Source organism: Seriola dumerili, unplaced genomic scaffold, assembly GCF_002260705.1.
Source record: "Seriola dumerili isolate Sdu_G_001 unplaced genomic scaffold, Sdu_1.0 BDQW01000127.1, whole genome shotgun sequence".
NCBI lineage: Eukaryota > Metazoa > Chordata > Actinopteri > Carangiformes > Carangidae > Seriola > Seriola dumerili.
Window position 1 is genome coordinate 1,041,998 of NW_019174382.1, and position 22,035 is coordinate 1,064,032.

The 22,035-nt window shown below is 43.0% G+C and overlaps 1 protein-coding gene across 1 annotated transcript; it reads right to left on the reverse strand.

Annotated features, from left to right (window-relative positions):
- Nucleotides 1-3,304: 3,304 nt before the first annotated feature.
- Nucleotides 3,305-9,400, reverse strand: LOC111224223 (ankyrin repeat domain-containing protein 1-like). The gene is made up of 9 exons (XM_022748645.1): nt 9,359-9,400; nt 7,921-8,106; nt 6,595-6,720; nt 6,320-6,427; nt 5,813-5,911; nt 5,603-5,701; nt 4,873-4,971; nt 4,464-4,562; nt 3,305-3,397 (listed from the first exon to the last, which is right to left on the reverse strand). The coding sequence occupies exons 1-9, from the start codon at nt 9,383-9,385 to the stop codon at nt 3,305-3,307; spliced, it is 936 nt and encodes a 311-aa protein (XP_022604366.1). The 5' UTR covers nt 9,386-9,400.
- Nucleotides 9,401-22,035: the final 12,635 nt, after the last annotated feature.

Sequence of the window (22,035 nt, forward strand, 5' to 3'; positions counted from 1 at the left end):
ATAGACCTGGAACAATAATAACATTAAATCCACACAGCAGTAATGTGGAGTCCACTCACATGTCCTAGTCTGCAAATCTGAGGAGGCCCGAAGACAGAGGAGGAATTCAGAGCAAAGACAATGACGACCTTCGAGATCTGAAAAAGAAAATAAAAAAGAAGATGATAACACAATGAAATAGACAGGAGAAACCACAGATCCTCGATTCACAAACAGACTTTTACTTTTACTAAAGAAAAGGTTGATTCCCAGGTAATCAGTCAGAGGAAAAGGCAGAAGAGTCCAGCAGGGAGAAGACGAAGACACTAAAACACTATGAAAACTGCTGAAACACTTGAAACAGACACAAACTGACGCTGAGAGAAGAAAACAGGCTAAATACACCAGAGGGGGAGGGATAATGAGGGACAGGTGAAACTAATCTGGGAGGGGCAGAGTGTAAATGCAGACCATGATGGAGAAGGAGTATTTTAACATTAACATTTGACTGTTGTTTAAATTCTCTTTTGGAACAGCACCTTCAATATTTCTGTTGATTCTGTTGGTGATAATAAACTGTTTATATCCCTAAAACTAATTTAAACAAATTATAAGGAAAATCCTGGCACACGGGGAAGGAACACTTGTTGGTTTGTTGGCAAGAATACAAAAACATGCCATAAATCTTCTGTCACAACAGTACACGTCTTTGACCTGGGATCCAGCAGCAGGTTTCTCCAGCCCTGCTGGTTACCAGTATGTGCATGTGTTGTTCTTACAAGTTTGTACAGGGCTGTGATGGTTAAGACAAGATGCAGGCATCTTCTCTTGATACAGCTTGAATTACTGAACCTCAGTAACTAAATTCACTAACTCTTTTATTTCATTTGACACTTCTTTTGTTCTCTCCAGGCAGAGATTGGAGCTAAATGCACACACTAAACTACGATGGTGAACATGGTCAACATTACACCTGCTTAACATCAACACATTGTGAGCGTGCAGTGTTTGGGAGTCGTGGACTTCATGTAATTACACTACTAACTACATGTTGCAGCGTTTGCTGTTCAGATACATTCATTCAAGTAGTTTAATTACTTTTCCTTCATTTTAACGTCATTAATGACTGAAACTACAAACAATTTCTTCAAAGAAAATGAATGATTTTTTATGTTTAATTTACCATTGCTTCTCTATTGTAATTGAACTCCCTTTGATCAGCCCCGAGCGCTGAGAAGGCCGCCCAGGAAACACATCCGTCAGGCAGCCGCCACCACATACTTGACCTCTGTGTAGCGCCATGTCTAAAAGCCGAGGGCGGCCGTCGATCAGCGCTCACACGGCGACATCATCATCATAGATAAACCTCGTGTTATTGTATAGAAAACTAAAGCTGACATTCCAGCACTTTCCCATGATCAGTGATATCTTGGTGTTTGGGTGTGACCTGTGAACAATAAATTGGGAGGAATTTTTTGCCAGCATGTGACTTTTTTGTTTTTCATTTTGTTATAATTCTGTGTCACGTGTCACACGCTAAATTGTCAATTTCATCATTTTTTTCCAAAGTATATTTTGAACTACTTTTTCTCCATAGCTTCAGTTAAGCTAACTAGCATAGCTAAGCTTTAGTTCAACTTCTTCCAGTGTGATGTAGCGTGCAAAGCTAGCTTCCCCAACACTGTGAGCATGTTAGCATGTTGACTTTAGAATGGTTACCATAACAACAACATGGATCAAAGAAACAATATGAACAGCTGGTTTCACATGGGAATCGAACACTGTTCTCCTGTGTCTGTCTTTCCCTTTGCTCCTGTCATCATTACTATGACCACTAGATGTCGCCTAGCAACAAAACGTAACCATGGGTCTTAACAACCTGCTGCACAGACGACTCATGGGCTCGTTTTTCCCTCTTCCTGTTTTGGCAGACGCACCATTACATTGCGCAATTATCATCTACTTCATAGTGATCATTTAAAGTGAGAACAGCTTCTGTTGGTGGCCATGTTTGTTTGTGTTGAGCGTGTAGCTACATCAGCACCAGAAACAGCTTCAGTTCAAAATCTTTTATTCAGTCAATCCATAAATACAAGTCAAAATGTACAAACGTCTTCAACAATAAAAAATAAATCAGATTATCTTTCATATATCAGGATTTTAATCCATATAAACACTTTTCAAACATGCTCTGAACCAACAGGCACTTTTCAGTTCTTCCCCTCTCACACTCGTGTGTGTGTGTGTGTGTGTGTGTGTGTGTGTGTGTGTGTGTGTTTTCGTCTACGACTCTGGAGAGAAAAGTGTCCACATTCCCAAAATATCTTCACTGCAGAACAAAAGGTGCGGGCAGCTGGGACGTCAGGGTCAGAGCTGGGGGGCCAGTCGAAGCTCTCGCTGTATCACCGAGGTGACCTTGGATAAATTGTTTTGACCCCAGCTGCTCATGCCGAGCTACGGTGGAAGAAACTGGGGAAATGTGACCAAGATGAACTTTTGTCTGAAGGTTGTCTCGACCAAACCTCAACACAGAAGCTGAATCTGAGCCTCCAGGTTTGAGGAGAAGTAGATCCACGGCAAAAAGAAACAAAAAACACGGCTGAATAATCTGTAAGTGGAGAGATTCTTTTCAACCTGATCCAAAAACTTCCTTCATCCTGTCTCATCTCTCAATCTTCAAACACATAAGACCAAAAAACTTGGTGAAACTCGTCTGAATGTTCAAGTATAACAACACACGTCATCTACCAGCCAGAGGAGGCTCCTCCCTCCTTTTGACAGCTTCTCACACTGAGCTGGAGTCACTTTATACAAGTCATGAACTACATTATAACTCTAGACAATCAGTCACTCAGTTATTAAGTGTTTCCTGTTGAAATAAATAAATCAAACCCGATAAATCCATTGCTGACAGTTGCCATTAATCAATAAATAGGTCATCTTCTCGATGCAGCGTCGCTGACTTCACCTCAGCTTAAAGTAAAAATTAAGAAGAAAAAAGAAAAAAAACATCTTCACGAGACATTGTCCAGCAATATTTTGGCGATCAATGAATCAATCAGCGGTAATAATCACATTATTAACAACAGCCTGTGTGAGCCTGCCGACAGCAGCAGGGAACAGACTCAGCCTTAAAGGTTGAATGTGTGTGAACTGCTCTGTGAATTCTCCCTGGACGAACAGACATGAAGAGAAGAGCTGTGCGCTCCGTGAACCTCAGTGTGGAAATGATAGACTTTGCCTTTTTCTACTACGGCAGCCACTTCCTGCGCCTCTGCCGGGTTCTGCCGGGTTCTGCCGGGTTCTGCCGGGTTCTGCCGGGTTCTTACTGGTCGGTCTTCTCCTCGTTGAAGTTGCACAGGAGGCTCTTCGCTCCGCTCTGCCATGAATACAGAGTCTGCAGTGGAGTTTTTCCATCCTGCACAAGAGACACATACGAAACTCTCTTTAAAGACCGTGAAACTTTTCTTCTTTCTTTAAAGTTACTTGTTGCTTTTCTGATTCAAATTTTACGTACAAAACTACATATGTACAATTATTGAGGAACATTTTATGATATTTAATATATTCTATATTTACGTCCACCAGGTTTAAATGTAATATCTCGACACAGTTCAGGCCAAATATGGCGATAAATGATATTATCAGGGTGTGTATGTGTGTGGGGAGGGGTTTATATAACATTGTATAGTTTAATATTAGTTTTAGAATATGATAATATTATATTTTACGACATATGATATAATTATATTGTTGTATTATATGTTTCATTTGTTTTTTTTAATAATTCATAATTATATTATTGTAATTTGTGTTTTATTTGTCACGTCACAGGTACAATGTAAAGTAAGCAAACAGTTAAATAAGAAATAAAATAAATAAATAAATACATTTTAAAATTATATATATTTGTATGTATACATACTGTATACTGTATATTATATTTCCTTTTTTTCAATTTTATTATAAAAACATTGCATATGGTGTAAAATATATTTGATATTATTGAATATTGTAGTTGAGTATTGTTGTTTTCACTCCACATTTATTTGACTTTTTACCTTTCAGATTAATATTTCGTAAAACATTTGATCAGTTTATTAAATATTCATTGTTTTAGATTAAACAGTGTAACTTGTCGACATTAAGTGTAAACACTAAGAAACTGCTCAGTGTAAATGTCAATTACAGTAATATGAGTTTATATGATAAATAAACGCTCTGAATGCAGTACTTAATAATGACAATGAGTTCTTTTACTTTGATATTTAAACACATTTTGTTGAAATGAGATTTAAAATGAAGGATTTTTACATGTAATTGGGTCGTTTTTCATTGTGGATTTGCTACTTTTACTTCAGTAAAATATCTCAGTCCTTTTTCCACCACTGCACGTTGTTCTAGATTTAACAACCCAACAAATATTCCCTCTGGTTATTTCCATGAGGATCGGTGACTGTGCGGAGGCGTTGCTCTGTACTTACACTGTTCTTGGTGTTGAGACTGGCTCCGTACATCATCAGCAGTTTGATCATCTTGAATCTGTTTATTCTCACGGCGTCGTGCATGGGCGTGTCTCCGTCCTTCAGCGTGGGGGAGGGGGAGGGGGAGGGGGAGGGGTGGGAACAGACATTTAGCATTGATGTGGTTTCTCAGTCAGGATGAGACAAACAGTGTCGCTCTTACTGCCACAACAACTTGGTACTTAATTATTCCTTAACAGATTTATTTAGTCTGCACAAACTGTCCAGAGATTTACCTCTAAAATAAAACTGTGAGTGTTTACTGTTGATTCTTTTATGTGTAAATACAATGCGTCTGCAGCGCGACATTTCGCAGCAGTTTGTGTCAGTTTATGTTCATGTCGCGCTGCAGGTGACGTGATGTTCTTACTCTGTCTTTGGCGTTGACGTCCGCTCCGCAGTGAATGAGATGCTCGGCGCACTCGCAGTGTCCCGTCCTCACGGCGACGTGGAGAGGAGTGCTGTGCAGCTGAGGACAGGAAGCAGAAGACATTTTTTAAATCCACCACTAGATGGCGCCAGAGTGAGGAATTTTCAAAACCAGCACATATTGTTTGTCTTTGACCCTCTGAGGTCGACGGATGATTCTGTTAATATCTCAGTGATGACACAGAGTAGAAATATGGTTTGAATGTTGTTAGAATCTGTCGACTCTCCTCTTTCTGTTTCATATTCTTGTGAGACTGTACATGACTCCGCCTCTAAAATCTGGTTAAAGTAGAGCAACAAGACGACAAATACCACTCAGCATTTTAGGCATTTACTCTCCATTCATCTATTTCACTCACGTTACTCTGTTTTTATGAACCTACAGACTTTGCTTTCAATTCATCCACATCAGTAAAGGTTCATTTTCAAAATTATCATTTGGGCCGAATGATCTGTTTGCACTACGACAAAAAGGCGCCTCAGTTCTGAACGTTGTGACATGAAATACTGTTTTATTATGTTCTATGCAAGAAGAGGTGAAGAAGAAATCATGTAGAAATCACAGGTGTAGGTTACTCAGGAGGGAGTAAGAACTCTGTGTAGCTTCACGTCTTCTTCTCTGACAGCAGGCGTGACCTCTAGTAACCCCTCCTCTAAGTGTGTGGACCAACCTTGTCTCTGGAGGTGAACTTGGCCCCCTGGTCCAGCAGGAGCTGCAGGGCCGGCAGGCTGCCTCCTCTGCAGGCCCAGTGGACGGCTGTGGCCTCCAGCTGCAACACACACACACACACACACACTGAGCTGTAACACTGATGCGTGTGTGTGTGTGTGTGTGTGTGTGTGTGTGTGTGTGAGTCGTGTGGAGTCTTTGAACCTCTCACCTTGTCTTTTTTCTCGATGGCAGCTCCGGCCTGCAGGAGTCTTCTCATGACCTCCATGTGACCTTTGAACGAGGCTTTGTGCAGAGCTGTTCTCTGGAACTGCAGATGATCAATACGAGTCATTTTTATTTGATCAATAACAACAGAAACATATTTTCATGACAGTACAATAATTTGTCAGATGTAAACGTCGTCCATTAACCCTCTGAGGTCGACGGATGTTTCTGTTAATACATTTGTGAAAACACAGAGTAGAAATATGATTTAACTGTTGTCAGAATCTGTCGCCTCCACTTTCCTTTACATATTCCTGTGAGATCGTACGTGACTCCGCCTCTAAACTCTGGTGAAAGTAGACGCCGTGATCTACGGCTCATATTCTACAGACGTCGGTAACAGACCAACAACCATCATTTAAAATAAATAAATACATAAATAATCTGCGAAAATGAGAATTAAATAACGAGTTTCTGTCCTCAGAATCAGACGTCGCTGTGTGACACTCACGTGGTCGGCTACGTCGGGGTTTCCTCCGTCACTCAGGTACTTCTCCACCACAGGAAGCTTGTTCTCCATGGCCGCTGTCAGGAACGACTCCTCGTCCACAGTTTCTGGCTGGAAGACAAAATAAAAATAAACATATATAAACTGCAGGTGAGGGGAGCAGTGCATCTTGGGTACTGCTGCTCCAGCTCAGCTCCATCAGCTCAGCTCATGTGTTGTTGGATATGAGGAGAAGCAGCTGTGGAAATCATGTGTGTGTCTGGACTCCAGAGTCTCACCACAGGCTCCGGCTGCTGCTGCCTCTTGTGGACGGGCGTCTTCCTCTCTCTCCTCCTCTTCCTCAGCTGCAGGATGTTGAACAGGTCGTCCACCGTCTCCAGCTTCAGCCGGCCGCTGTTATCCGTCTGACGGGGCAGAGGCAAGACAGACGGCTTCAACACACGACCACCACCACCACCACAACAACAACAACAACAACAACAACAACAACAACAACCTGAAATTAATTTGACGTGTTTAGATTCCAACACGTCAACTAACCATCACTTTACAATCAGATTCCCCTTATAAAGGATTTGTGGATGGTTTATAACTAGTTTATTAATCAGCTTTATAAATGATTTATAAGTTGTTATAACACATTAGATAAAAAGGGCAACGGTGACCTGTTTCCTGCCAAATACTGAGCCCACATGTCTCTGTGCTGTTCAGCCTCATCCTCTAAGGTTACTTCTTTATAACTGGTTGGTATGAGGCTCCTTTTACCAGTTGTTTATATTGTTTATTTATGATTTATATATAAATGATTTATAAATCCTTTATAAAGGTGGTCTGACTGTAAAGTGCTCCCAGGTTTGGGGTATTCTACATTACTGCCAGGTAATAAAAAGGTGTTATTCTCCCAAATGCCTCCAGGGTGCAGCGTGGACCAAGACACAAGCTCTGCATAAGCAGCAACTAACGTCAAGCTTGTCCCAGTGCAGCGACACACTGTCTCACCTGTATTCACCTGTGATGACCATCGTACACCAGTAACCAGTAACTACAAGTTCACCAGCTGCTAGTTACTGGTCACTCCACAGATACCAGATCAGTTTATAAAATATGATGCAACGTTACTGATTAAATAAAAAATTAACTACATGAAGCAGTTTCTACAATATCAAAGTAATTTTTCACATGCTAATGAATCAATAATATTGATCCAATAACATGATGATATATATACAGTATATATATATATATATATATACTGTATATACACTGACAGGATCATTCTGCATGTGGAGTACCTTCACTTTAAATACCTTCATTACATTTATCTGAACTTTTACTGATCTTGTCTTTTACTTGTTGTTACTGGTAAATCGTGGGATAGATAGATTATAGATAAAGATATATAGATAGATAGATAGATAGATAGATTATAGATAGATTATAGATAGATAAATAGATAGATAGATAGATAGATAGATAGATAGATAAATAGAGATTCTCACTGTTTCTACTTTTATTTAATCTGAAGCACTTTGTGACATTTATTTTGAAAAGTCACATACGAGTAAAGATTCATCATCATCATCATCATCATCATGAGTTCTTACATTGAGAGCGGCCACGCTGACTTCCTCCTGCTCGCTGCCGCTGTCGCTCTCCTCTGGCAGAGCTCCGCCCACTCCCAGGTCTCCGCGGGACCTGCGGTCATCGCGTTTCTCCTGATTGACAGCCGCCTCGTACACGCCCCCTTTGAAGTCATCCGACTCTTTGCCCTCTGACCTCTTACCGGTCACCTGGAGGAGAGACGAGGTTGAACGCTCTGAGAGATTCATTACAGATTTAAACTGTGATAAAAATGGACGCCGCTGAAGTTTCTTTAGAGCGGGAAAAACTCAATGAAGAGTTTGTGTCGGTTCAGAGTTTAACACACAAGCTGCTCTCAGTTTCAGAACCGAGCGCTGCTGTTTACGGAGGAATGTAAACACACCACACTAACACACACTTCTGTTTATATGTCCAATTACTGAAGCACTCATGATGGAAGCAGCTTGTCGTGAATCACTCGAGCGAACCTTTAATCATGAGGGACGAGATCAAATGAGAAATAATGAAAGGTGCAGTAACAAGAGTGATCACTGAAACTACTCATTTGATCCATAGCAATCAGTATTTTATTTAATTACCTTAAGACGTTTAATTAACTTTAGCTTGGCTTAAATTGTAATGAGGCGGCCCGTCTCTTAAGCTCTCAAAGAAAAGGATAATGAAGCGCCGAAATGAGGTGATTTAAATGGTTCGGATTAAGTTGTGTGCATCGATTAAGAGATAATTGGGGTAATTTCAAGTTGTTTTGAAGGTTTGTTTGTTTCCTGGTTATCTGGTTTTCCTTTTTTCAGGTGTGAATGTTTCATTTCAGTGGAGAAATTTGAGCTTTTTCTCTTTTTCCCACCTTTTCTCCAGACATGGAGATGTATCTATGTGCAACTTATATATTTATCTTACATGATGTTTCATTAAGATCTTAAATAAGTCAAATGAAGAGTGTCACGGCAGCTGACACACGCTTTACATGTACAATAAAAGGCAAAACAATTGAATTAAAGGAGCAGTGTGAAGGATTTAGTGCCATCTAGTGGTGAGGCTGCAGATTGCAACTAGCTGAATAAGTGTGTGTTAGACTCTATGTGGCCTTTAGGTAACGTAAACATACGAAAGTGTGTGGTTTGTCCGTTCTGGGCTTCGGTAGGAAACACGGCGCCCTGTGTGACATGACGAGCTCATTCTTGCTCCACTGTATGTTAAACAGTCACTTTATAATTTAAATAAGAGAAAAATTATATTTAATAAATTTTTCTGTTTGATTTCGTCCCAAGAAAATTAATTCACCAGCTTCTGGGGAAGAAAATTTCCATTCACATGTTTCTCAGGTGAATTTCTCTGCTCCATATTTTAAGATGAAGTATAACTCCTGCAGCTCCTTCTCGCCTCCTCCTCTCCCTCTCATAATTGCTACCATTTGCATTTCCGCACATCAGCAGATCTTACCAGCTCCTCGACACTGTGCAGTCCCATTCTTCTTCTCTCGGAGGTGAAGCGGTTCAACAGAAGCTGGAGGTAGAGTTTAGTCCACTGGTGTCCGTCTGTGATGGTCAGTGTGTCTCTGTCCGTCTCTTCTGCCTGCAGCCGGCAGCTGCGCTTCGTCGGTACCTTCTTAATATGCAAGCGGCCTCTCACCGTCCTGTAAGGGGGGGGGGGGGGTGGATGAAGTTGGGCCGCCGGGAGGCGGGGAGCGGGGCGGGAGCTTACATCGTATTGTATGGTCTTGTTTCCGATATGACTGTCACTCATCCCAGATCACATTACTGTCTTCATGTGCTCATTTGGCAAGCTCAGTGCTAACATCACCCCCCCCCCATCTCCCTCCATCATCTCCACACCCAGCCTCTCCCACCTCCCAGTGCTGCCCAGTTTGGGCTGCTGGGATCTCTGTGTCACCGCACAAAGATTGACGTGAGGTAAGAGGAGTCACTACTTCCACTCTGACAGGGTGAATCTACAGATCCTGGAGACTCAGGCTGGAAAACTGAGAATTTAATGGAGTTAAATGAAATATTTAGAAAAATACAGAAATGTTTTTTAAATGTTTTTTCTATATATTTTTGTATATACTTTTTGTATTTTGTATATACTGCTTAAACCTTGAACCTGTCAGGACTAGTTACCAAAGCTTTTAAGAATTTTAGACTTTAGAAACACTTCCTGTTTTAATTTCTAATAAACACTGAATAAAGAAACAAAACTTCCACAAAAAAACAATAAAAAAAGTTTTATGACAAGTTAATATTAATTTAATTATTTATGTGATAAAAGAAAAACAGCCTATTTTGTGAAGATGACACACAAATCAGATTTTCTTTTCTATTAACCTCAGAGTGATTCATCATTTCAGTCATAGACAATCTTTGGCAGCGTCTCCTCATGGCGGGCATGTGGCCACAGAAATGCAATGATATCACTGTGAGGAGACAGGTTCATGGCGCTGGAGGAATAAATAGTCACACTTCCAAACATCCTCGGGGTGCGCTGCAGCCAGTCACAGATCGAGGTCAAAGGTCGGCGAGATGCCTGACTGTGTGACTGATGGCCGGTGGCGGGTGATGTGATGTCAGGAGCTGCTTGTCCTGTTAGTAAATGTGGTCAAATGGCATATTACACATCGCCAGAGCAACGTACCGTACATGCTCTGACAGTGATGGCACCTGACGGTAAGTGACATCACAGGCTGCATGAGCTCACTGTCGACCAATCAGAAGCCAGAGAGTGAACACGACAGCTGTAATGATTTATTATTGTAGTAACGATGTTACATTTTTATTTTTTTACAAAGATTTTAAATAAACAACAACAAAAAAGACACCATGAGGTTGTGAGTGGTGATTTGAGCTGAATGCTAACGACAGCATGCTAACATGCTAATCTTAAACCATCATAAGCTTGTTGTGAGGTGTGGCCCTTCGTATCTGTCGAAGACCGTGAAGGTCAAACCGAAATGACACGGTCCGGTCTATGGAGCTTTTCTGTTTCAGCTGTTCCTGCCTCTTACTAACGTGTTGCAACTTAAACGAAGCTCCTGTCGCCTAGCAACCTTAAAAACATTTTTTCACCAAAGCTTGGGGTTTTAAGTCTCTTCGAAATCGCACCGCTGTGACACAATCAGCCTCCGAAGGACGCAGCTCCTGAATTCGCCACACAGCTGTAATGTTAGCTTAGTGTGTTAGCATGCTAGCATTTGGAATTAGCAGTAATGCAGGTACTTGCTAATCTGCCAACATGACTGAAACTCCTCATTTCTGTAGCTGCTCATATTTGTTCAGACACAGTTTCCTCCTGTCAGACCTTCATCCTCTGTCAGCTGATGTTTATGTTCAGGCTTTTCAACGTCAGCTGACATTTCTGGATCCATTTCCTCGGGAGCGTGTCTTTGTTCCCACAGCCCTATGTTAAGAAATATGGGACCATAGGGTTTCCTTTTGAGAAAAATCTTAGGCCTTGTCCACATTAACGCGGGTAAATATAAAAATGCACATTCACAATGAAAACGATCTCCATCCACACTAATCGTTTTCATCGTTTTTGTAAAGCATCGTTTTCAGTTTCGGAATTCACCGTTCTAATGTGGACGGAAGGGCTAACCGGATAAATATTACACGGGTTAGTGTGGACACGGGCTTATGGGAACATATAAGCCTGTGGGAAAATAGGGGCTAATTTTCAAAACATTCTTAGAAATGTGGGAACACAGGGCTGACCCCCTTTTCTCCTTTACAACTTGAAGATTTCAGCTTCCACTGACTCTGCCTCTGTAATCGACGCTGGATCTTTCATTTGAGCTGCCGAACCTCAACGTCTTTTACTCATTCAGACACTTTCAAATGGAAACGTTCAGCAGCAAACACACACCTAGTTCATGTCGTTTTAATGTAGAATAAATGATCATATAAACAGTATAAAAACATGTTCAGGAGCAAGAACATTTCATCATCTCATTTCAGAATTGTTATCACTTTACTACGTTTATTTGTTTATTGCTGATCCATTAATAACCCATTGAAAAGGCCGACAACAACAACAGATGAGAAGACAACAGTAGAATGACCCGTCAGGAAGAATCAAGGTCAGCGCGGAGTGAATGAAAACACACACGGTATAATGAAAAGGTAAAGACGAAGAAAATGAAAAATAACTGTGTTCGGCTTCGACCTTTCACGTCAGAGCGGAGACGTCCGACCCTCCCCTTCCTCTCAGACAGAATTCATAGCTGCGAGCTATTTTTGAATCTGACCTTGTGACTGAAATAGACGCTAAAAGGCAGAAACCGTTTTAAAATGGAGACCTGCAAAGTGACTGCGCTCCAACATGTAAACCTGAGGATGTTGCTCAGGTGCACTGCAGCAGGAAGGACGGCGCGTGTCGCGTTGAACGCAGCCTGCAGCTCAAACGCGGTGGAAGGCTTTATGAACAGGAGCGTCGTGGCGACCTTGTGGAAGTTTACACTCTGAGACAGGAGGGACGTTATCGTTACGGTTTCTGCGTGATGCGTTTTTGTTTCCTCACGTCGCGATCGACTTCTCAGTAACTCAGTGACGCTTAGATACCAGCAGATTTAAATGTTTAGAGAGGAAAACCTTCGGAATAAAGTTTTTAATCAACATAATACAGAAACTTTTCTGCTAATAAAGTTTATGTCTTGTGTATCTGCTTCGACACTCACACCAACTGCACCATCAGAGTCTGTTTACAGCTGCTGGAGAAACTGCTGCTGCTGCTGCTGCTGGTAAAACCCATTAGTAGATTAAATGTTGTTTTTTTCATATAGAAACACGGAGCTTTAACCAGCTGAGGCTCAGCAGAGCAGATGTCAACTGTCCCTCACACACTTTTCTTGTTTGTTAACTGAACCAGGACAAACAGGAAGTGATTCAGGTGTTTCAGTGTGAACAGAGATCCTGACAAACTGTCACCACTGGATCTCGCTGTGGTTGCGCTCCAGTAGCCGTCTGGCTCAGTTGCATGGTGCTTGTTGTTCAGGTACCAGATGGTATCAAGGTGAAATAGACAAGTTGTTTTCAGTTAACACTGATTGGCTGTAGAATAATGACAAATAGGTTTTTTCTCCCGGTAGCCGTCAGTAGCTTATTTTTGTCCCAGTAGTCGGCTGTATTCCTATTAATCAGGAAGTGACTAAACTTATTAATACCAGCAGGTGTTTTACTCTTTGTCACCACTCTGAGATCAGGGCTTCTACTTCTACAGGCGGAGAGTGGCGGCCATGTTGTTGAAGCTACTGCTTGAATTTGTTTTCTTTCTTACTTTATTCTGTTAAATTAGATTTGTAGCTGCATCAGGTGACATCAGTGCATTGTGTGGGTGGAGTCTAACCTGGTAATTTACATACATTCACATTTCACTTGATTCAAACTGAACATCACGACATCTCTACAATCGTCCCAGAAGCAGCAGCAATGACCAGACGCCGTTATAACCCGGTTATTCCTGTGCTGCGATGAAGCGTGCGCTCGCCTCGCTGACAACTCCACACCTCCATCAGGAAAAGAAATATCATGTTGCTGCAATGAGAACTTTGCACCAACAGTGAGAGTGAATAAAAATAAGAAGGTGCAGTTCACCAAAATAGTCCCCTGTGTTTTTATTTGCAGCTGCCTCGTGTTCCCACATCTGTCATCGGTCTGAAGGAGAGTGTGAAGATGGCACTATCTTTATATATGTGTGTGTGTGTGTGTGTGTGTGTGTGTGTGCCGGTAGCCTCAGACTGGTTTGGCGTTAAACCCTGTGGGATACATCACAGGGTTCTGTAATTATAAATAGGCCCTGTGCAGAATTCCTTCTCTGGAAATATATCTAGTTTACTCTATTATTAGCTGCGTAAATCCTCCGCTCACCCGGTATCCTCATTTGAGGGGGGGGGGGCTGCATCTGTGAGATCGATTGCAGCTTCTCGACACTGTTTACGAGTGTGTCATCGTATGAAGATAATCCTTCACTCATAGAGACAAACCGTCCGGTCGTAATTCACGGCGCCGTTTGCTTTGTGACAAGCGCCTGCAGCCTCCTGCCGTCCTCCCGCCGTCCTCCCTCCGTCCTCCCTCCGTCTCTCTGAGAGAGCTGTAACCCTGACAGGGAGGAAATTTAAAAGGTGATTCGTCACACTCCTGCCATGTTTTTTCAGAAGAGACGCGACGGCGAGCGACAGCAGAGATGGGACGAGATAAAATGTGACATGAAACTTCTGTTGGCAGAGAGATAAAAAGCGCCCTGTCATGTTCCTGTAAGGTGTATGGACACTGTGTGTGTGTGAGACAGCAATTCATATCACACGGCTCAGCAGACTGAGGAGATATCTTCATACGGGACGATGCCGGCGCTCGTGATTTACGTCCAACGCCGCCACGCAGGAAGTAGAAGTTTATGTATCAAGGTGGAAACTCTGAAAACCTCCTTCAACATCACAAACACAGAACATGAACATCTGGCGTTTTGTTGCTGCAACAACCACCAACCCTCTGGTACGAGTCACAGGAGGGAAGCAGCACCCCTGCTGGATCTTGGTTGTCATGGTTACAATAACAAACAGGCCGAGTGGTGGCGTACCTTCCTTTGTCGCCACGGTTACTATAATAAACGCTCATGTCTAGGTGAGGTTCTGGAAAAGATGGTGGTTTGGGTTAAAATAAGTAACTTCCTCAACGTTAAGATGACTTTCGTTGTCATGGTTACTATAATAACATTGAGCGGCCATGGATAATAGAAACAACATGCATATTCATCCGTCCACCACAACCTCCTCCCAAAGCTTATACTGTAACCATGACAACGAGGGTCGTGTTAATGTCGAGGAAGTTACTTATTTTAACCCAAACCACCATCTCTTCCTGAACCTCACCTAGACATGAGCATTTATTATAGTAACCTTGGCTACGAAGGAAGGTGCGCCGCCCTCAGTACAGTCCGCGTGTTTATTACTGTAACCGTGACAACCAAGGTCCAGTGTGCCTGTTTCACTTCTTTATTAAATCTTGAATTTATTTCCTTTGTAATTTTCACTGATGTCGTGTCTGATGAACGTGTTCATCTTTTTCTTATTTCATAGAAACTCAAGCAAATGTATAAATTCACAAACCGTCTTCATCTACACCTTGAAGCTTCGGTGGCTCCTTCCCACTGAAACTCAATTGATTATGGATCCACGATCAGCTGATCAGTCCTGTTCCTGACTGTGTCAGTGACACTTTAATCAGAAACTTACTCTGTGTGATACTGAGGCCTGAGGACGATGTAAACCACAGCTGAGGCGGTAACGAGTGTGTGGAGCTCAGTGTTCATCAGTCACAGCTCTGACGACGGCCTCACTCTCACTGTTTTACACGTCATGTTAATTAAAAGCCTCGTTACACAGTGAGAGCTGCAGCAGTCCTGTCGGCTCAGGTGTTTCCTCCCGGAAATAAGTCATGGAAATAAAGTTTGTTGCTAAGCAGCACCGGCCAAAACGTGGTTTACTGGAAAATAACTTATTTGTTGCCAAGCAACATTATCTCATTGCCTGTGTTGGGAACCGCTGGGAAATACTGAGGGGGGAATAAAACAGTACGACTGTTTCCATGGCTCATGCTTATTAACATGTTCATCAGTGGGCTGATTGTGACACAGAAGAGCTGCAGAGACTCATTAGCAGAGAAAAGAGAGAGAGATTGTGTTTGTAGAGCGGTGATGGCCGACGAGGAGCAGAGAGAGGAGGCAGGGGGAGTCGTCAAACTTTAACGGTGGAGCTCTGATTTCCTCATTTAAACAAACATCATGAAGCGGCTCTTAAATCTGGTGAAGGTGTCGCAGCTCACAGGTGTGCAGTAAAACTGACCCTGCAGCTGTGATGTTGCTTAGGATGTTTGTTTAGTAAAATTAGATCCAACATGAGACGCCGATACAAAGGTGATGCATGAGCTGCATGCTGATAATGCTGACATGAGTCATGGTGCAAAGTCTGCGGCTGTTCTCGTGACGGTTTTTCTTTTGGTATTTATTATTTATTTTTTACATAAGTCGACAAAACACAGACGTGAATGTGAATAAAGCTGCTTTTCTCCTCTCAACATCTTTCCAATTAGATGACAGGTTTCTGACGCTCAGAGTGAGCTGCTCCACCGCTGCCATCTTGGCAGTGTCTGACTCCGCCCCCCACTCCCAGCTAATCCAAATATCGGCAAATAGGAGGGGGTGCCGGTTTGTGGCAAACATACGCTCAGGCCACGCCCTCAACCCTCCATAACTTTAGTCCTTAATAAAATGTAAACAGGTGAGTTATATAAACAGGTGTCATGAAGGAGGAAATCAGCTCTAGAGACCAAAACAGTTTTTGTACCAGGCTGTAAACATGTTTATTTCTGCTGTAAAGTTGGACATTTTAACATGGGAGTCTATGGGGACTGACTCACTGTTGGAGCCAGACTCTAGTGGTCGTTAGAGGAACTGCAGCTTCTGGTTCTTCACTGTTGATGCTTGGTTTCCATTTCTTGTTTTTAAGTTTGCAATTTCAAATTACACCTTAAGCAGGTTAATGGAGACGCATGTTGTGTGACAGTCAGCCAATAAAAGATGCAAATGATTCATCTTTTCTACTAAGAAAAGACAGGGGGCGCTGTTGAGTGGCTACAGTGCGTTGCAGAGTAAACCTGTGTGCTGCAGCAGAATAAAGAGTTCTTCAGGTCGTCCAGCAGCTTCTGAAACTCATTTTTCCAAATGCAGAATCCAGAGGAAATGCATCCAACAGTTTCTGTAACTTGTAAAACAGTGAATTTGACATTTACACCCACTTTACTGAATGACTGCCAGCTGTGCAGAGGTGTAGATGTATACAGCGTTTAAACTTCTCTCTGAACTGAGGAGAGACCGTCTCTGATATTCACATTTCATCAGGTGTTTGATGGCAGGTGAGGTCCTAAACTTCCCCTTACCTCCCTCTATAAGAAACCTAGAGTTCAACACAGGTGCACAATGCACCTTGATATAGAAAATAACACGCGCAGTGGAGTAAACATGATTCAGTTTCATCACTCCAAGTTTTTCACTCTAATGGTCAATTTCAATAGAGTTTACTGCTTGTTATTGTTGTTGAGCAGCTTCATTTTAAAAACTTCACACTGACTCAAACTCCCAGGTGAAGGAGAAACAAACCTGCTCTCAGACGTGAACACATGTACAGTGTGTTTGTGAGTGTGACGCAGGTTGTTTTCATCATGCTTCACTTTATGACACTGAGAATGAGGTCAGCCCCCCCCCCCCCCCCCCCCCCCCCCCACACACACACACACATAAACACATAAACACACTGACTGTGTGAGTCCTAATAGAGCTTAAGACAGAACCTCAGAGTCAAACATCCTGCTGCCGTTTAATAATAGATGCAAAGAGCTTAACGACAATAATGAGGGTCTTTAAGACACTGGAGATGTGGTGAGATTAACTGCAGGTGCAACACACACACACACACACACACACACACACACACACACACACACACACACACACATGCATACATCAGCATATATGGACATGCTTAAAGATGCCTGAGTGAGAGATTCACTGCTCAAAGTCACAGGGGAAGTGTGTGTGTGTGTGTGTGTGTGTGTGTGTGTGTGTGTGTGTGTGTGTGTGTGTGGTTTCACGTGTGTACATGTGATCATCCTCATAAAAGACGGGGCAAAGGTCAAGTGCAGCGAAACCGACACCTGCTGTAATCAGATACACACACACATACACACACACACACACACACACACACACACACACACACACACACACACACACACACACACACATAGAGCTAACTCCCTACACAAGTTATTCCTGTCTCACAGCTCTGATGAAGAACAATCATGATCCTCCTCTGATCTCCTTCACACCTCAAACTGAGTTCACTGGCTGAACGACGACGACGACGACGACGACGACGACAGAGTTCATCCTCTGTGTCACGGAGCGGCTCGTCTTAACTGACAAACAAAACAACGTATAAACACAGTGTTCACATGACGTCTGTGAATCATACATGTGCATAAACATCATGTGTTTGCAGATGCAGCAGCAGCAGCTGGTGGTTTTCATGCATGATTAAAATACATTTATGATGATGATATTTAAATTGTTTTGTATAATAATTAAACATCCAGTGGATTTCCACACTCCAATACAATTAGAAATTAGACCTCACCATGCTGAATTTTCTTGTTTTTTAAAGGATTTCAAAGCTGCGTTTGATCGGCTTTATTTATTGATTGATTTATATTTATTTTATTAAATAAAAAGAGATGAATCAGAATCAGAAAGCCTTTATTGTGAGTGGAAGCTCTGCAGACAGTGAAGTTAGGAGCTGCTCATCAACTGGTGCAAAGTAACAGAAAGACTCAGAAATAAGATAAATGATATAAAAAAGAAAATATATATATTTAAAACATTCAGGTGTGAGTGGAGTATGACAGGTGACTTCCTCACTTCCTAAAACAATGTGCAAGAAAAATAAAGCTTCATTTTATTTTCAGAACATTTTGCAAAACAAACTGAAGATTGTAGATGAAGCTTCACTCGACCTGCGGGACACAAACACATTCACACACCTTCACTCTGGCCTGACGATCAAATCACCTCATGCACTTTATTCAGACCCGACGCTCAGACTTAGTGGAAGCACCTGCGGCTGCTCAGCCTGGAGTCTTCTTGGGTTCGACAGAAGAAGCTTTGCATCTGGATTTGAAGATGTTCTGCTTCTTCTCTGCGGCTCAGTCAGGCTGGATGTGGCCCGTCAGCGGACCGACATCAGGTCTCTCCACAGGTGTTGGACCGGGTTCAAGTCGAAGCTCTGGCTCAAGGACAATGACAGAGTTGTCCCTGAGACGCTGTCTCTGAGCTCAGCTGACGTGTCCACAGGTGGATCCGGTCCAGGTGCAGCAGCATCTCAGAGACGACCCAGAGAAATGGAGGAACCTGAGCACAGTGTCAGAATCAGTTTCTCCTTTTTAAGACATTTCTAAAATGTCTGTTTTCACCTCGTCGTGAGTGTAGATTGAAAAAGTGATTTTCAATAAAGCTCTAATGATGTGACAGATTGTAAGTCTGATGGTTTAAAGACACAGTGTTGACTGTCAGTCTGAAACAGGAAATGAGCAGCAGTGTCACACGTGTCGACCTCTGGGGGTCGTGTTTTATACGAGGACGGCCTCGTTTCTCTGCGGCCTGTTTGGGGGGGGGGGGGGGTCAGAAACCAGTGGCTCTTTAAGTGACATGTTGTATTCAGACTGAGCTGAAAGAACGTGAAGCTCTCCTTTAAAAACCTTAATCATTTTCAGTTGCCAGGAGCGGAGACTGAAGCGACAGAACAGAACCAGACACTCAGGCAATGATCCTTTGGCATGTGTGTGTGTGTGTGTGTGTGTGTGTGTGTGTCTGGTTCTGTGTGTTTTCATGGATGTGTTGTACGCAAAGAACGCCAACTGCTCGCCACAAACAGGTGGAGCCGGCTCGGTAACGGGGCGTCAGAGGCTGTGCGGTGAGGAAAGGCTCGCCAACAACAAACAGCAGCTCCAGAAGGATCACAGCTGATCCTCAGGTTCAAGGTTAAACACGGGGGGAGGGGGGGGGGACCAGAATAATAAAGCAATACAACTCTGCTGTTATTCAATTATTCCTCAGTGATAATCACATACCTGAGGTTTTAGCTCACCAGCGCCCTCTGTGGCCACAAGCAGCAGTTACAGGATAACGGCCGTAAAGTTTCCCAGTGAGAGTTTGACAACTCGTAATGCGACGTGAGCGTTAATGCAGGTGATGGCAACGGCAAGGATCACAGCAAAAGGCAGGAAAGAAGAAAACCGCAAGCTAGCAAACATGGAGGTGAACCAAGGACTTAGCCACTAAAATAAAACTCATGGAAGTCATGACTCATGGATCAGGTGTTTCTCAGAGGACAGAAGGGACGGAGCACACCTCAGACCACCTCCGCCAGGTGTCGCCTCTTACTGTCAGTGGATAACTGGTTGAACAGGGTTTCAAATCTAATGAATCCAGAGTATTCGGTGCCACGCCCCTCACTGGCAAACGATCACAGACCTCACAGGTACAAATAAACATAAATCTTTGTTTTGTTTGTTGACAAGGAAACTCCCAGGATGCTCTTGGGTCAGTTGCTTTGAAAACTTTATTAAACGACTTGACAGAGAGAAACAGAAGAGGATAAAACCGCTGAAATGTTTAAGTGCGATCTGAAAATGTAACGTGACGGTAACAGAGGTAGACACAGGGTTTATAGAGGCAGAGAAGTGACTCAGCGATGTCAGTTGTCCTTCACAGGTGAGACCAGGTCATGTGACGCTGTAGCAGCAAGAGAACAAGGATGTGTTCTGAATGAATCTTCTCGTTGATCAGAGCAAGATTCAGTCGTTTCTGCAAATCTTCATGGATCAACTTCTATTTTCAGTTACTTTATTTGAGATTTGCAGTAAAAAGATCAAACTTAACAACATGTGTACAGGGTAAATAAAGATGAATGAATTCTCTGATCAAACGTTGCTGCTACAACTTATTCATAAGAGAGCCGGCTGCTGCTGTTTTCTTCTGCACCTTGGAGACGATGAACCTTCGTCCAGACGATGAAATTTACCTTTTAACAATGTGAGTGAGAGAATTCCTGCTGATTTCCAAACCAGAGACAAAGATCAAATGGATTCGATCATCACGGTCTGGTCAGTGTGTGACAGTTTCCTCAGACACAGTAAACGCTGATGCTGCTTCTTGTCACGCCGCCTCGCCCTGAATGTCTGTGGTCAGAGCCGAGGGAACTCCATCACACCCTGAAAACAATCCTGCTCTGGTATTTTTCGACTCAGCTGCCGTTCAGCTGCCGCGTGCTTCATGTAGAGGGTCGGGCGGTCCAGCAGAACATTTACTGAATACAAAATCTGCATGAAACCTCACGGGCTGGTTGCACCAAACTCCTTAAGTCAAGAGTTTAAAGTCTGAGTTCACTGAAGTACTTCAAGGTTTTCTCCTTATCTGAGTCTTATTAAGGAATCACCTGGAATCAGTTCAACCGTTGCACAGAAGACTAAAAGACTGATTTGACACCACAGGTTTGACCGGCAGTCAGCTGACGGTTTGCCTCTCCACAGCTCGATGATTGCTCCACGGTTTGATGCCGTGTGACGTCTCCATCGTCCAGGAGTTTCATGTCTGTCTCTAAGATCTTTCTCTCAACTTTCTTCCTTAACTGAGGAAACCTTTTAGGAGATTCAGTGCAACACCCTGAAGCAGCTCCCCCAGCTGAGGAGAAACTAAACCTTAAGTGACATTCTGTCTCTTTGGGTCACCCCGACTTAATAGAACATTTACTGGCAAATATTTGTCAGAAAACTTATTTAAATCATAAATGAAAACCTACAATCTTCATGAAAAAGTCCAGGTCTTAACCTGTTCATGGTTGCAGGGGGAGGGAGTCATTCCCAGCATGCATTGAGAAGGAGGCGGGAGACATCCTGGTCACTTTTAGCTCCACTTTATGGTGAAGCTCAGCTGGAAGAGCATGAGACTGAAGATCTGATCACAGGTTCAAACCAAGGTTTCTCTTTAGCTCTCGAATGTAAAATACACTCCCCCCTTTTACCCACGATGCCGCTCATCTGTGGCAGCGCTGCTCGTACGTATGAAAGAGCTTCGCTGTAAATCACGCAGAGAGAATGATGAGTCATTCCAAGTGAAGTGATGACTGAGGGTGAGTCAGGCCGTCACTTGAGAACCTGCTGAAGAAGCCTTTGAGAGACAGGAAGTAAAGATGAGAGGCAGGGGAGTGGAGGATGAACACAGAGTGGAGGAGAGAGGGAGCAGTGGAGAAATCATTAAAATTAGAGGGTTTCGAGTTGAAAAGGAGAGAGGAGGAAAAATGAAATGAGAGAGAGAAGAGAGGAGAGATATGATGAGAGGAAAAAGAGTTTGGAGCTGAAGGAGAAAAATGAGACGACCAGAACACAGAGGAGGGGGAGGAGAGGAGGGAGAGAGAGGAGGGAGAGAGAGGAGGGAGAGAGAGGAGGGAGGAGAGGAGGGAGGGAGAGGAAGGAGAGAGAGGAAGGAGAGAGAGGAGGGAGAGAGGAGGGAGAGAGGAGGGA